Source organism: Pollachius pollachius (genome assembly GCF_949987615.1).
Source record: "Pollachius pollachius genome assembly, chromosome: 17".
NCBI classification, from domain to species: Eukaryota; Metazoa; Chordata; class Actinopteri; order Gadiformes; family Gadidae; genus Pollachius; species Pollachius pollachius.
In genome coordinates this window covers 6,646,179-6,660,400 of record NC_136950.1, presented here as the reverse complement: position 1 = coordinate 6,660,400, position 14,222 = coordinate 6,646,179, and the positions used below count along the sequence as shown (strand labels likewise).

The 14,222-nt window shown below is 50.4% G+C and overlaps 2 protein-coding genes across 2 annotated transcripts in view; one reads left to right on the top strand and one right to left on the bottom strand.

Moving 5' to 3' along the window:
- Positions 1-3,617: 3,617 nt before the first annotated feature.
- Positions 3,618-5,471, top strand: klhl34 (kelch-like family member 34; the record flags this gene model as incomplete). Its single annotated transcript, XM_079755273.1, has 1 exon — positions 3,618-5,471. One exon carries the CDS (start codon positions 3,618-3,620, stop codon positions 5,469-5,471), a length of 1,854 nt encoding a protein of 617 aa, XP_079611399.1.
- A 2,226-nt stretch (positions 5,472-7,697) lies between these two features.
- cnksr2a (connector enhancer of kinase suppressor of Ras 2a) overlaps positions 7,698-14,222 on the bottom strand; it is a gene marked incomplete at its 5' end in the record, with an annotated part of 40,063 nt that continues 33,538 nt past the window's right edge. The window contains 8 exon segments of the mRNA XM_079754599.1: positions 7,698-8,932; positions 8,935-8,940; positions 9,843-10,033; positions 11,151-11,372; positions 11,778-11,919; positions 12,070-12,297; positions 13,917-13,957; positions 13,960-14,013. Coding sequence (XP_079610725.1) covers positions 8,726-8,932; positions 8,935-8,940; positions 9,843-10,033; positions 11,151-11,372; positions 11,778-11,919; positions 12,070-12,297; positions 13,917-13,957; positions 13,960-14,013 — 1,091 coding nt within the window. The 3' untranslated portion in view covers positions 7,698-8,725.

The following is a 14,222-nucleotide window of genomic DNA, read 5'->3' as shown; positions in this document are numbered from 1 at the left end:
CGTACACACACACACACACACACACACACACACACACACACACATAATCATACGCGTACACACACACACATACACATGCACACACACACACACACACAAAGTCATACACACACACAAACACACAGAATCATACACGTACACACACACACACACTACATTCATGCACACACATACACACACACACACACACACACACACGTTTTAATTCTTTATTTGAATCCACCAATCACATTAAAAGAGACGGGATTCAAATATTTCATAGATGAGATAGGTCTTTGTTGAAGGGTACAAAAAACATCTCCTGAGCCACACTGCCAGACTGCCTATCACTGCTGATATGGAGCAGAACTTTGCTTATTGTTTACATTTTCTGCTGGAGAGCCCTGCCAGCCTTAACCCACTGAAAACATGGTTGTGGACATGCCCCAAGCTACCGAAAATAAACACTATTAGCTTGCAATGGTAGCCTAGGTCCCTTAGTATTTCCAGAATGGGCTGGTATTTAACGATTTTATCGTTGAAATCATGTACAGATCAAACACACAGCCTATCTCAAGTAAGAGCACTTCCCTTCTGTCTCTGTTTAAAAACACAACATCACACACATACATTCATACACACACACACACACACACACACACACACACACACCCATACAGTCATACACCCACACCCACATGGACGCACAAAGTAAAACATACATATACAGTTACACACATTTATCAAGTTAACAACCCAATATGAACACAAACAGTGTGTTCTTAGTCCTTAGATGGCTTCCCTCTTCTATGTCTCCTTCCCCAAACTCACACATAGACACACATGCACATACAGTCTTACACACACACAAAACACACATACACCCACACACTCACACAATCGTTTATCTTATAAACACTTCCATACGTACACAAACAAATAAAATTGATATGGTAAACCAAATTCCTAACATGCATATCCACACAGCTGGGTTAACCCACACTCAAACACCCACACACACGTACACACACACACACACACACACACACAGACACAAGCGCACACACACACACAGACACAAACGCACACACACACATACACACACACACACACACACCCACACAAAAAAACAGACAGACAGGCACACACACACATACAAACACACACACACAAACACACACACACACACACAAACGCACACACACACATACACACACACACACACACACACACACACACACACACACACACACACACACACAGAAGCAGGACAGCTGTGTCTAAGTATAGCCTCCATCAGGGGTCCCAGTGGAATATCTAAGTGAGAGGAGGTTTAGTGAGTTTAGTGTGTTTACTGTTTAGTGTGTCAGCGTGGTATCCAGAGTGTGGTGAGTGTTTGTGTATTTTATGTAGTTCAAATGGTGTGCTGAGCAAAACACTTGGAGGGGCAGGGAGGGGGGTGGGGGGGCGCAGGGCCAGGAGAGCAGAGGGGAAGAGAGCTGAAGGTCAGAGTCTCACTGAAACCTTCCTGGCTTCTGGGCTCACCATTTCAAAACAGGATCTGTTTGTGTCTGGGCGTGTGTGTGTGTGTGTGTGTGTCTGCATGTGTGTGTGTGTGTGTGTGTGTGCACCTAGATAAGGGTCCTATGTCTGCATATGAGTAGAGATGGAGTTGTGTGTACGTCATATGCATAAAATGTCTTTACTGACTTTGAGTATGTGTTGATCTATAAGATAGATACTTCAACGATCCCAGATTCAGGAACATGTGTTTGTGTTTATGTGAATGTGTGCCTTTTGTGTGTGTCATGTATGAGTGTGTGTCTGTGTGTGCATGTGTTTGTCTTCATACATGGGCTTACAGAGATTAGCCTCACTCTTCCGACACCCTGAACGTCGGCTGGAACAATCCGCCATGACAGTAAGGTCAAGGACAGGTCAGGACAAAGGTCGCGCAACTTATGCTAATAACAGCCCTATGAGCTACCGCTAACGCCTGCTGTTTAATTCCTTTACACACACACACACACACCCACACCCACACACACACACACACACACACACACACACGGGCTGTTGGCAGCTGACGTGTGTCTGGCCGTGTCAGTGTTTCTGTGGCAGTATCCATGGGGACCGCGGGCACGGCTTGGCGCGGGGTCAGTCGTGTGCTGGAATCCCGGACACAGACAGCTGCCCGAGTGGATGACCTCACTTGTGGAACGACACAACGCTGTCTGCCTTTTGTAGTGTGTTGTGATGTGTGTGTTGTGTCTATGTGGGTGTCTCTGTGTGTGTTATTTGCTTATGTGTGAGTGTCTACGTATGTATTGCTGGATTATTTTATGTGTGTGCGTGCGTGCGTGCGTGCGTGCGTGTGTGTGTGTGTATTTGTATATATGTGTTTGTTTCTTTGTTATTTGTGGAAGTCACAGTTAGTTTTGGTGTGTAGGTTTATTTGTTTGTTTGCGTGCGTCTTTTTCTGTGGGACAGTGTCTGTTTGTTTGTGTGTGTGTATTCGTGTGCATTGTAGAATGTGTGTGTGTGTGTTTGTTGTGTTTGCTGGATACAGAACATGGAGTCACCATCAAACACACTCTGTAGGTCAACACACACAGCCAGATTTAACAAGTCAGAGGGGACAAGAGAGTGTCTCTGTGTGTGCATGTGCATGTGTGTGTGTATGTGTGCATGTGTGTGTGTGTGTGTGAGAGTGTGCGTTTGAGTGTGTGCGTGTGCTCAGAGGATAGTTGATTATCCTTCCTATCAGCATGAAAACATGTCACATGCTCCCCGCTACAGAGAGAAAGAGGGGGGGGGGGGGGAGAGACAGTCCCAGAGAGAGGTGGGGAAACAGAGAGAGAGGCAGATTCAGATGAAGAGACCTCAACTCAGACGACCCGCTCTTTGCGTTCCCTGCTTCCATTTCCGTTCCTTCCACCTCCTTTTCTTCTCGGTGCTCCCTGCAGGTATTCCCTCCCAGCCGCTAGCAGCACTAACATCTCCTCTCCCTCACCTACTGGAGCATGCTGCTCCATGTCGCCCTCTTTGTCCTGTCTCCACGCCACGCCGCTCACCGTCTGACTCACATCGGCCTTGCAGAGTGACTCTCACCACTGTCTTTCTCTGTATTGTTTCTCTCTCTCTCCTTTTCTCTCTCTCTCCGAGTGTCTCTGTCCCCTCTCCCTCTGTTACTGCTCTCTCTCTCACCTCTCTGTGTAGCTGCACTGTCTCTCTCTCCCTCTCTCTGTGTAGCTGCACTGTCTCCCTCTCCCTGTGTCTGTAGCTGCGCTCTCTAACTCTGTCTCTCTCTCGCCAGCATTTATTAGCTTATCTACTCACGACTCAGTCATCGCTCCTCATTACTCCCGAGTCGCTCTCAGCTTTCTAATCAGCATTCAGCTGCCATCCCCGTCAGCACCAGCGGTATTCTCTCTGTTTTCCAAACCCTCCAACCTCTCTTACCTCCTTCCTTCCTTCTTCGCTCCCTTCCTTCCTTCCTTCCTTCCTTCCTTCCTTCCAAGTCTTTCTAACCGACTTTCCCTCTTTCCTTTGGTTCTCATACTCATCCCGTCTTCATTTCTGTAATCCTTCCATCCGGCTTCCCCTCATCCCCCCCCCCCCCCCCCCCCCCCTCCTGTATGGAGGCCTACTCTCTGGTCTATAGCCCCTCCTACCGGGGGGCCCTGCTGTCCCGCCTCCAGCGGCTGCGGGGCGAGGGCCGGATGTGCGACGTGGTGCTGGAGACGGGCGGCCGCTCCTTCCCCTGCCACCGCGCGCTGCTGGCCAGCTCCAGCGACTACTTCTGGGCGCTGTTCGGCGAGACCACCCCCGAGAGCGGGGCCGCCTCCGTCAGCCTGCCCGCCGTCACGCCGCAGGGCCTGGAGAGCGTCCTGGACTTCCTGTACTCGGGCTGGCTCAGCCTGTCGCCCGCCTCACTTCCTGCCGCGCTGGAGGCGTCGCGGTACCTCCAGGTGGAGGCGGCGGTGAAGATGTGCGAGCGCTTCATCGCCGACGGGCTGACCGCTGCCACCTGCTGCGGCTACGCCAACCTGGCCGAGCGCCACGCCCTTGGCTACGCGTTGGCGGACGCCAATCACGCCATCGCCACGGAGATGAGGACCCTGCTGCCGCACCATAGGCAGGAGCTCCTGGAGCTGAACGGCCAATCGCTGACAGCCGTGCTCGAGGCCGAGGAGATTCCGGGGGTCAAGGAGGCGGAGCTTGTCGCGCTGGCCCTGGATTGGTTGGACACGAACGGGCCACTCACACTGCTGAAGTCCAACCTGCTGCTGAGTCGCCTGCGCTTCGGATTGGTCCCCTCGTGTGACCTCATGCGTCTGAGCGGCTCCCACAAGGCCCTGGCCACGCCCCTCGTTAGAAGTCAGCTGACCAAGGCGCTGGAGTACCACAGGCTAGGATCGGCTCAGCCAATCAGACAGACCAGACAGTCCTCGCTCAGAGCGTCGCCCAATCGCGTGCTTCTGGTCGGGGGAGGGGAGAGCCCCGATTGGCCGGCCCGACAGATCCTGACCTTTGACCTCAGAGACAGCACGTTCTCGCCCTTAAAGTCCCGCCTCCCGCGTAGGCTGAGGAACCACGGCGTCTGCTCGGTGGGGGGCTTCCTCTTTGTGATCGGCGGAGACCTGGTGTCCGAGGGCGACGAGGGAGGGGGCGGGAAGCCCGTCGCCACGACGACATCCAACGAGGTGTGGCGCTACGACCCTCGCTTCGACGAATGGGAGAAGGTGGCGTCCATGCTGGAGCGGCGGTCCTGGTTCAGCTGCTGCGTGGTGGCCGACGTCATCTACGCCATCGGGGGGCGCCAGACACGCCCAGGGGCCCCGACGCACACCGCCCTGTCCTCCGTGGAGTGCTACGACATGGCCCACGGCGAGTGGCGGCGAGGGGCCGCCATGCCCCGCCCCCTTCACGGCCACGCCTCCGCCGTGCTCGGCACCGGGGTGTACGTGTCGGGCGGGATCCCCGGCAACCCGGGCGGGGTCTCCTGTCCCCTTGGGGTCCACACCGACCGCCCGGAAGGAGGGGGGCTCCGGGACGGTAACCGCGGCGACCGCGGCGAGTGCAGCCGCGAGGTGCTGCGCTGGGAACCGGGCGCCGGCGGGAGAACCTGGGTGCCGAGGGCGTCCATGTCCATCGCGCGGTTTGGCCACCGCATGGCCGCCCTCGGCGACCACCTCTACGCCCTGCTGGGCATGCACGAGCCCTTCTGCGACATCGAGCGCTACGATTGGCCGTCGGACCACTGGACCCGCCTGCGGCCCCTCACCATTGGCTCGTCCTGCTACGGGATGGCCAAAACGCCGAGCGGGAGCCTGCTGCTCTTTGGCGGCAGGCGGTGGAGCGAGGGGCAGGAAGTGACAGTGCGCAGCGTGCTGGAGTACGACGTGCTGCGAGACCGATGGAAGGACGTCTGCCTCCTCCCTGAGCCCCTGACCGGCACAGAGTGTACCCTTCTGCCCCTGCCCGACTGAGGCCCCGCACCCTGAGGCCCCGCACCTCAACCCTGAGCTCAGAGTGGATGTTAGGGAACATTTGATGTAGAAGACAGCGTCCTCTATAACAGCTCCACCCGCCCCGCCCTGCTGTCCACTTCCTCCAGCGTTATAACCATCTATAGTCTGACATTTAATACGAGCTGCAAGCTACTTGCTGAGAACTTTACAAATGATATGGCTGTGGCAAGTGATGAGCAGACAACATGACGTCCAAGCCCCTGCACTGAAGGGCATTTGCATGTTTTGTATTCCTGCGACCAACCAAATGTAATCTTGCCAAAAAGGGAAATGTCAAAGATCATATCTGAAATGGGCGTGTTTTGCAGGGACGGATGTGTAGCGGAAATCCTAAACAGCTATCTGGAGGCGAAGCTCTATGTTTATTAGGATTTGTTGATAAACGTATGCGGCACATTTACCATTTCTAGACTCTGTGAGAAAGCTAACTCAAGCCAGTAGATTAATCATTTAAAAAATGTATAGCTTATGAGTATAGTAGACAGGAAGTAAGGGGAAGTAAAAATAATTGGGCTGTTGTTGTTTTACAAGCTTTATATGAAGTGCTACTACTTTTCTACAGAATTTGTTTTTATGTTCCTGGCATCCTTGTTTGAATTCTCTGTTTTAAGCCTTGAGTTGGAACATAATTGCGTGTCTGATTTGAATTTGAAGAAGATTTCCTTAAAATTAAGGAAATGCTGTTGTTTTGGGTTCTGTACTTCCAAAAATGATTGAATAATTTTGAGTTTGAAGTTGTTCAATTGAATATTCCCAAAAGGATTATCTCAAGCAAACTCCATGATGTTATCAGACCACAGCAATAGTATGCTAATCATTATATTATGTCGAGACGATTCAAGAGTTATAATTACCTTGTCAAATAAAATACACATTTATAATTGTGGTAATGATAAGAGTATCAGTATGAATTTCACAGCCTTAAAAACGTATTATATAAAAGATCTCTATAAAGCCTTTTGTTTGAACATCAAGCTTATTTATAGATACAAGCCACTCCACCTAGCTCATGCTGTGATATGGACAATATTTTTTTTCCCCAATTGTACTGAAAGAAAGCATAATCATAATCAGTTGTGATGATACTTGTTAACTGCCAATAGTTGATTGCACTTTGTGAATAATTTGCCTTGAAATTTCATGTCAGAATTTTTTTTAACATTGCATGTTATTTTGTTGACATCTTCTGTCCAACAAACAACTGAAATTGCAGAACATCTTGTTAGTTTTAGAAGTTATATAATCCTCTCCCTCTTTCTCTCTCTCTCCCTACTCTCTCTCTGACTATCAGTCCGTCTCACTCCTCGTCTTTCCTTCTCTCTCTCTCTCTCTCTAAACAAGACAGTAGAACAGTTGTTCCAAGTAATCATAGTAACAGAAATGTCTTGTCATCCAAATGGAAAAAAAACTTTATTGGTTGAAACTATCCCAACAGAACACAAACAGAAACGTAATGACACAACCTACTTTACACTACTTTAACCGTCGAAGGAACAAACAGACTTTGCTCCAAAACAAATTCTCATCATTAACTAAACACAACGGAATCGAAAACCAAACATACCCATGACACTAAGGTTGCGCTGTTAAAGAGAGGGCTAATGTTTGGAGATATTCAAGAACACAGGATAAGAAAGGCAGTACTGAACTACAGGAAACACATGCGACCACAGCCAACCACAAGCAGCAGCATATGGAATGAGGATCCATTTCATAGTGTGTTTGGATCTACGTCTGTATAAAGAGGAGAATAGTGTGTGTGTGTGTGTGTGTGTGTGTGTGTGTGTGTGTGTGTGTGTGTGTTTTTTGATTGTTCATGTTGGTTCATGTGCCAGCATATGCATTCATGCATATATGTTTTTGTGTATGTATGTGTTAATGTGTATATTTTTGTGTGTGTGTGTGTATGTGTGTGTGTGTTTGTAAGGGGGGATATGTGTGTGTGTGTTTGTGTGTGTATGTATGTGCGTGTGCATGTGTAGGAGGGGCATGTGCTGTGTGTATGTGTGTGCGTGCATATGGGGAAAGGAAAGCCGTAGATGTGTACGCACAAGTACACATATTTATTTACATACATGTACTATATTATCCCCATACTGTTGTGTCGTCGAAGCACAAAGTGTTATTTGAGGAACAGCAATACGAATAAATAATTCAGTTATTACAATTCTCTCCAGCGGCAGATATTTAATTTCTATGCAAATATAATATCATCTCGTTTCATGCAGTATATACTCATAAATAGAGAAACGGCCATTTGTCCAAACGTGTCATGGTGGGTAGAGCGTTACGAAGTGCATGCTTCAGGACCAGCCCAGCACAGAGTGTTATCCTACCAGACCAGCACCAACAGAGCGCTCTACAAAAGTTAGAAACGGACCCTAATGTATCACTTAGAAAAGACTTGTGCTTGCTCTCCTCTGCTATACACCTATACAGTTTACTTTGGCTGTAAACCGGATATAATAATATTAATTCACAAGGCGGAGGACAATGACTAGTTTAGTGCTTGACTCCTGAGTGAGCGAGTCCTACAAGAGTATTATATATGTCACAGTAACCATGGATACGGCACAACAAGCAAGGGGTTAAAATACCGTTGACAATATCACCAATGGACAGCTCGGATAGCGACGATGCACTGGGATTCTACTGGATGCAAAAAAAACGCCGCGGACTGCTTATGACGTCCGCAAGGAACGGGAGAGCCAATCGGAAATCGAGATCCGTCAGAGGCCGTCGCTCTGTCGTGGGTCGTTTCCAAGACAACGCGTCACAGCGGGAAGTGCGGAGGAGAAGGGGTTTGTGGAAAGGCTGGCCGGCGCGGCACTTAAGGGTCCTTTTACCTTGAAACTCACCCCACCCGGCCACCCTCCCCACCCCTAGCGCAATGTTGGGGGGCGTTACGGCTTGTTTACACCGATGTGACGCGAGGCAGTGAAGCTGGGAGGTGAGTCACTCAACAGCGCCCCCCCCCTTGAGAGAAAAGCAGCCAGGTGACAGATGAGCGCTCCTTCCTCTGCGAGTCCTCTCAAGCCGTCCCTCATCGCCCCTTCCTGTCCTCGCCATGGCAACCGGTCCGAGTGCTTCCTGCTCACGACGTCCAAACACGATGGAGTGAAAGCAAAGTATGTGTGTGTCTCAAAACGACAGCCAGGTGGGGAGTTCGTACGTGTGTGCGTGTGTTTTGGGTGTCTTCGCACGTTTGTCCGTCAGACGTGAGTCTCGATGTAGGAGTGCGTGTGTGAGAGCGACGGGGTCAGGGGCGGGGCTTGCTCTGATTGGTCGTCGGGCGGTGACGCCAGCGGAGGCGGCTCCTTAGAGAACAGCTCCTGATAGGCTCTCTTCCATTCCTGGAACTCGGTGGACGACAGCGTCGGATTGGCCAACAGCCTGTCAATCAAAACACAGGAAGGGGGGCCCGGTCACTTCTCTAGCGCTATTGAAGAGGACAGACAGGGAAAATAAATAAATCAAATAAAGAATCAGAGGACAATATGTTCAGAGGACACAAACAACGTCACCTACACGCAACAGATAGAAGCCAGAAGACACAAAAAGCCATAAGCCACTCCAACCGTACGCGACAGACAACGCCAGCCATTAGCCACGCCCCCCCCCCCCCCCTCACCAAACGCCCACAAAGAGACACACGGACACACCAAGCCACACGCTTCCCCTCACAGACGGACCAGAGCTGTACAGACTCGAGGAACAGATAGAGACAACGCCAGACAGGAAGTGGCAGTTGGGTATGGAACCACGCCGGTGCGACAGTAAGCCATGAAGCAGAACGACAGGGAGACACCATGAGAGAGACACCGGGGGACAGACGACAGGCAGCCAGGCCAGCAGGCTGGGGGGGGGGTGTGTTTGTGTGTGTGTGTGTGTCTGGAAGAATGTGTGGATAGATGGATTGACCACTGCTTGTGTGCGTTTCTCTTCAGCCGTATAGGTGAGTGTGCTTGTGAGCGTGTGTGTACGTGCGTGTGTGTGAGTGTGTGTGCGTGTGTATGTAAGGATAAAAGCATTTCTAAAATAAGTGCGGGCGTATGTGTGTGCTTATGGATGGATAGTTCTTTGTTTGTGTCTCTGTGTATTCAGTGCATATAGGTCTGAATGTGTGTGCATGTGTGCATAAGTGCGCGCATAAGTGTGTGCACGTGTGTTTCTGAGTATTTGTATGTAAGTTTGCATGTAGGCATACATACATACGTGTCTATATGTCTGTGTGGGTCTGTGCCTGCATAAGTGTGTGTGTGTCTCTGTAGGTGTGTGTGTGTGTGTGTGTGTGTGTGTGTGTGTGTGTGTGTGTGTGTGTGTGCGTACCTTTAGCGTGGAGGTCAGTATGCGGAGGCGGTGCAGCTGGTCGTTGAGCTGGGGGTCGGCGGCCCGGCGCAGAAACGACTGTCTGAACTCCGACTGACCCCTGACCTCTGACCCCCGCCCCAGAGGGCACACGCCCCCCTGCTCGCACGCACGGAACAGGTCGCCCAGGGACGCGCCCTCACCTGCTCCGCCTGCACACACAAACACAGATGTAAACGCACACAGACGCGCACAGACGCAAGCACACGCACGCACGCACTCACTCACACACACACACGCGCGCACTCACACACACACACTCACACAGACACACACACACACACGCACACACATGCACACACACACACACACACACACCCAGGGGCGCGCATACACACACACACACACACAGACACATCATGTGAGAACACACATATAATAAAACATTTGGCGATGCCCGCTGGCAGCAATTTTCAAAGCTCAACTCTCCTCTTGTTCATTTAGCTAAATATCCCCGTAGAAATACACTGAGGAGATCAGGAGATGACAGACACCAGGGCGGCCAGATATGATGCCACTTCCAGTTAACCGTCGTAATACTAACTGTCCATCTGTTGTCAAACACAACAACAACATGCTGTGGACCAAGTGAAGTCTGTTGAATGTCCTCAGGAAACCTCAGCCAGTCCTTCTGTTGTTTATGTCCGACCGGTCACACAGTGAGATATATTTAGTATCCCTTTTGGTTTGCTTATTTAGCTTTCAACTTTGCTTCTATTGATTTGTTTCTGTGCATTTCATTGATCATTTTCCTTCATACATTCACACCGCAGTGCGGACGCTGAAGATGTTATAATAATGTCCCAGTTTAACTCCCAGGAGACTACAGGATATAGAGCCAAACTTTAAAATAACATTAAAGGTGACATATTATCCTGTGTGTGTGTGAGTGTGATTAGTCATTAAAAGCCGTTTTGAAAATATGCCTCTTCTGAGGCATATTTTCCTGAAGTGGTCGTGTCCACCAAGATGTGTGCTGGATAGATCAGCCTACCAGCCTACCCAGCGGACTGTCGCAAACGTTGCTCATCTATCCGTCATACATCTAGGTGGACACACCCACTTGTGATGTCAGAAGAGGCAGACCTTCAAAACGGCTTGTAACGGCTAATCCCACTCACACCTGGTGGTGTAACGTGTCACCGTCATGACAACATTAACCCTGGTCGGTTACCATAACCCTGCCCTTATACACCAAACCAAACTCCTCCAATCCCCATCGAGCGCCTTGATGAATGAACCTGAATCCGCTGGGAGGACCGAGCGCACCTGTGGGTCCGCTGAGGTGGTCCTGGGCGGCTGGGGCCAGCAGCACGTGGAGGCTGCCGTCTCGCGGCAGGGTGAAGCTGCGGGGTTTCCCGCCGTGGGGCGCCGCGGCAACCGTCCTCTGCATGGTCATGGGCGGCGGGTTGTTCTTCTGCGCCGGGAGCGTGTAAACCCCGCCCCCCGGCGCCATGGACGGCGGCCCCGGCTCGGCGAACACGGCGTCCTCTGAGGGAGGGAGGGGGGGGTGAGTCACGAGGCGTGTGTCACTCCGTCCCATGGAGGCTGGCCGAGGGTCGTGGTGCTACCAATAGGGAGCTCTGCTTTAGGGCTCAGGCAGTGTAGGGCTTATTAATTAGGACTGTAGCATGCTGCGTACAGGTACGGTGCAATAAATGTAGATGCTTGGGCAGTGCAGCGTAAACAATCTGTGAAAATCACACAGGATTTTAAAAATAATTATCCAAATTTCCCAAAACGACACTTATTGAATGATGAAGATGGTGATCTCTAAAATACGTCCATATGTTGGTTTTTTTTACGTATGTTTTTTATAGATATTTCCTATATATACATAAAAGTATGTAGTATGTATTTTGTGATCTGAACGGTCACTAGTCAGCTGTGTGTTACCCAGGGGTCCGGTCTGCAGGTAGTGCAGCCCGGCCTCCGTCAGCGGGGTCTCGATCAGGTCCTGCCAGGACCTCCTCTGGGACGACGAGGAGCGGCCCGGGGAGCCCGTCTCACTGCTGCCACCTGCTGGACTGGAGCGGTACTGCAGCGAGACCGGGAGAGAGAGTAAACAAGAGTTCATTTCTAAGACAACTACAACCAGAATACACAAACAATGACCTTTGAATGAATGTTACTTTGGCTGATTATGTTTATTATTTATCGTATCGATCAACCCGCAGTAAACACATACGTCCACCGGGTCACAGCGGAAGGGCACGTCGCTGCTGCTGCTGCCCCCTGGCCCCCTACCACTGTGCGTGGTGGCGCCCCCCAGAGGGCCGGGGTGGTACTGCGGCTCTCCCCCTCTGGTCCCCACCAGGGTGGGGTCAGCGCACAGGAAGTCCTCCTGGGAGGACCGTGACCGCGATGTCTCCGTAGATGACAGGCGAGTCGATCTGCCTTCCAGGTACGCCGTCATCTGGAGGGGGGCGGGCCAGAGACATAGACAGTGAGAGGGATAATTGCACAACCTTTATTCATATTCATCATATTCTCCCCATTCTGTGCAGCACTGCGACACACTGTGAATATTTCTTTATCTGAAATGCGACACGAAGCCGCAGAAATCGATAGAAAGACAAAGCGAGCGAACAGAGCGATGTACTGCAGCACAGAGAGATATACGGCACCATAGACAGAGAGAGATAGGTAGAACGGGACCAATAAAAGGGCAGGAGTGAGTCCAACAGAGAGAGCGGACAGAGGTAAATAAATAGATAGCAAAAAGAGAAAGATAGAGAGACTAACTCAAACCGAGAGAGAGAGAGAGAGAGAGAGAGAGAGAGAGAGAGAGAAACTAAGACAAAGCGAGCAAAAGCAATAGAGAGCGAGTGAGAGAGAGACTAAGACAGACAGAGAGCGAGACAGAGAGAGAGGGAGAGACATGGAACGAGAGAGAGAGAGAGAGAGAGAGAGAGAGAGAGAGAGAGAGCAGCTGAAAGGAGAGAAATGCTAAGAGACAGATCTCTCCAGTATTACTCCTTGTGGTGTTGACGCACTTGAGAACCAATCAGAGAGAAGCAGCCAGCTGCCACTCAGTCTACACTCCTGATGGGTGCTCAGTGTGTGTGGGTGTGTGTGAGTGCGTGCATAAGTGTGTGCACATATTTGAGTGTGCTTGCTTGCGTCTTTGAGTGGAGTGAATGAGTTGCGTGCGGGCTGCGTGTGTGCGTGTGCGTGCGTGCTTATCTAGCTATGTATTCAAGTATGTATGTACGTGCAGGCGTGCATTTGCATGTGTGTGTGTGTGTGTGTGTGCGTGATGGCGAGCGACATTATGGTGACCAATCACACGTTGTAAGGAGAAGGTGTGAAAGGATGAGCCACCAAAGCCTCAGCAGGAACCTGTGAAACGGTGACGCACGCGCAGAGCTCGCTGCTACAGCTGGACCAACAGACAGATTACAATAGGCAGGACGGCTGGACGCACGCCGCCATGAAGACGGTTGTGTAGACGCCGACAACAGACGGTCAGACGGCCAAATTAACTTCCAGCGGGCGACATTTCACGTGCACAGTGTGGTTCAGACGCAGGATCAGATTGAACTATGCCCGGCACAGTGGGTTTATCTCTGCGTACCTGTGAATAGGCCAGTCTGTCTCTATATTCCGTTGCGTATGTTTCTCTGTGTGATTCTGTGTGTGCGTGTTTGAGTGTGTGTGTGTATTTGTGTGTCTTCATGTCTGTGTGCATAATAGTGTGTGCATGAGTATGTGTGCTGTGAGTGTATTTGTATATCTCCATGTATGTGTGTGTCATTGCATGTATTTGTGTGTGTGTATTTCAATAAACACAAACATGTATGTCTTCATGCGTGTGTTTATGTAATTATGTGTTTTTGTCAGTGTGTGTGTGTGTGTGTGTGTGTATGTATTTGTACGTGTGGGAGGTGAGGGGGCTTTATATTTAAAGTGTTCATGTATGTGCGTGTAATTGCTTGTGTGTGTATGTGTGAGCATGTGTGTGTCAGTATGTGCATGTGCGTATGAGCATGCGTGCTTGCGTGTTTGGTGTGTGTGTGTGTGTGTGTGACTCACTGGAGGGGGGCGTGGGTAGGTGTCATAGGGAGGGGGGGGCTGTCTTGTTTAGGACTGGACGACACATCCTCCTCATGGTCACTCTCACTCCAGTAATCTGAGCAAAGGAGCACACCAGTATTACTACACAGTAATTACTACACCATTATTACTACACCAGTATTACTACACCAGTATTACAACAACAGTATTACAACACCAGTATTACTACACCAGTATTACTACACCAGTATTACTACACCAGTATTACTACAACAGTATTACTACACCAGTATTACTACACCAGTATTACTACACCAGTATTAC